Genomic DNA, 2,500 nt, shown 5'->3' on the forward strand with positions numbered 1-2,500 from the left:
AAACAGAAATAATCTCAAAGCATCAACTTTATTTCTAAGATTACAATAATGTTGACATTAATAATGATAATAATAACAGTAATAATAATGATAATGATAATAATAGTAATAACAATAAAGATACTGATACTGATAATAATAATAACAGTAATAATAATAATGATGATGATAATGATTATGATAATAATGATTATAATATTAATAATACTAATAACAATTCTGATACTACCATTAATGATAATGATAATGCAATAATAATAATAATAATAATAATAATAATGACTTGAATAACAATAATGATAATAAGGATAATAAAAATAATAATACTCAAACATCAATGTCCACACTTGATCATTACAGGTAAATATTAGTAATGCTAATATTAGCACAAGACATCGGTCAGCAGGTTATCATAAGCTGTAACAACAGATGATTTCCTATCGTGACAAAGTTGAGAATAGGAGGGAATCTGATCCTGCATTTCCTATTCCCAATGAGATCGGGTTCTCTCCAGATATTCGAGCACAGCTTATGTTTACACTTCTTATGAATGTGAAAGGTGCATTGTCTTCCTTATTGAGCGGGAACAGGAAAGAATTAAGAGGCTGCTGAAAAATACAGTTCATATTACTGATGCTAAAGGTGTATGGAGGATAAAATCGTTATAATCACGGATTATCGTACGCATAGAGGGAGGTCAAATGTAGAATAAATCTGGGGTTTAAATGTCCTTACACTGTAACTTTATATGTATACATATAAACGCGCGCGTGCGCGCGCACACACACACACACACACACACACACACACACACACACACACACACACACACACACACACATACACACACACACATATATCATCATCATCAAGGGGCTAACGCCAACGGGAGTGCATGGCCACACCCATCCTTCGGTTCCACCCACAGCAGGCCCTCGGCCCATCTCAAACTTCTCGCGACAGGACTGGTTTAGCTGTCTAAGCCATGACCTCCTAGGTCGTCCCACGGGCCACCTTCACCAAGGATTGTCTCGCAAGAGATGTGTGAGGATAACGACCACACTAGTCGCCAGGAGGAGCAGAATCTGAAATCCAATATACACCATACCGAACAAGACAACCGTCACCTCACACATCCCCCTAACCAAGAAGAGACCAAATCGAGAAAATAAGGACAGGATCAACAAATATTTCATAGGATTTATAAAATACGTAGATTCGTGCGACGATGCCTTCTCCTTAAAATATTCCGTGGAGTTCAGATGCCATGTAGAGAGGCAGTCGACGTTAACGTTTTGGCTAACTACATTGTTTACTTCGCTGTTGTAACTATCGTCTGTCTGAATAACGGTACCTGAAGTATCTCGTCCATTTTCTTTGTTTTCCCGGGACGTATTTGCTTCATCAAAATCCTTATTCGAAGGTTCTGTATTCTTGACTTGCAGTAAGGAATGTATTTCGTCGCCATTACTGCTGCTGCTATCTCCCGTTTCACCACTCTCGCTGGTGTAGCTGTCACAATCACCTACTGTCTCTATGCCTGTAATTCCCGTTATATTTCTTTCAACTTGCTGGAACGAGTCTGTTTGAGAATCTCCATGAAAACTGTTCGAACAAGCAACTTTTCCGGATGTTGGCACCTCCTCGCTGCTACTGCTTCTATCTATTTTGCTGTTATCTCTCGTTTCACCACTCTCACTGCTGTATCTGTAACAATCATCTGCTGCCTCTACGCCTGAAATTCCCGGTATATCTCTTTCACCTTGCTGGGACGAGTCTGTTTGAGAATCTCCATGAAAATTGTTCGAACAAACAGCTTTTCCGGATGACGGCACCTCCTCGCTGCTACTGCTTGTGTCTATTCTGCCGTTTTCATATTGTGTCACCATTATCCGCTGAATGGGAATCAGAGTTGGCTCCCTTCCGTGATAAGGTCTGATGATACCACCATCAGAGACATTACTGCAGTTCTTATTGCTTTGATCTATCTCTGTAGGGAAAATACGCGATGTATTTTTTCTGCTCTGAGGGGACGATTTCGACCATGATTCATGAAGCAAGGCGTCTGCACTACTTTTTTCTCTGCTGTTTTCATCACGTGCTTTACTGCCTTCACTGCTGTAGCTCTCATCTGTCTTTTCCGCTGAAATGTCTCGAGCTTCTTTCTGGTTTTGCAGACATGCGTCTGACTCAGAATCCTCGAGAGAACTGCTCGAACTCGCGACCTCTGACGACGATAGGACTTCTTCCTCGCTGCTGCTGTTTTTATCTCTTGCATCTTCTTTCGCTTCTTCCTGTGCTGCCATCATCTGATGAATGTGAAGAGATGTCTTTCCATTTCCATCGTTAGTCTTGATGTTAATGATACCACCCGAATCGTTGGAGTCTCTCTCAACCTTCACTTCCATTCCGTTTTCTTTGCCTGCCTCATTTTCTATGGTTTTCCTATTTTCCTTACTCTCGTTTTCTTTGACAGTTCTATAGCCTTTCATATGTTCAT

The 2,500-nt window shown here is 40.3% G+C and overlaps 1 protein-coding gene across 1 annotated transcript in view; it reads right to left on the reverse strand.

Moving 5' to 3' along the window:
- Window positions 1-230: 230 nt before the first annotated feature.
- LOC125041977 overlaps window positions 231-2,500 on the reverse strand; it is a 6,574-nt gene continuing 4,304 nt past the window's right edge. The window contains exon 2 of the mRNA XM_047637427.1: window positions 231-2,500. This exon is cut by the window's right edge and continues 1,497 nt beyond it. Within this exon, the coding sequence (XP_047493383.1) occupies window positions 1,017-2,500 (1,484 nt within the window). The 3' untranslated portion in view covers window positions 231-1,016.

Source organism: Penaeus chinensis, chromosome 3 (genome assembly GCF_019202785.1).
Source record: "Penaeus chinensis breed Huanghai No. 1 chromosome 3, ASM1920278v2, whole genome shotgun sequence".
NCBI classification, from domain to species: Eukaryota; Metazoa; Arthropoda; class Malacostraca; order Decapoda; family Penaeidae; genus Penaeus; species Penaeus chinensis.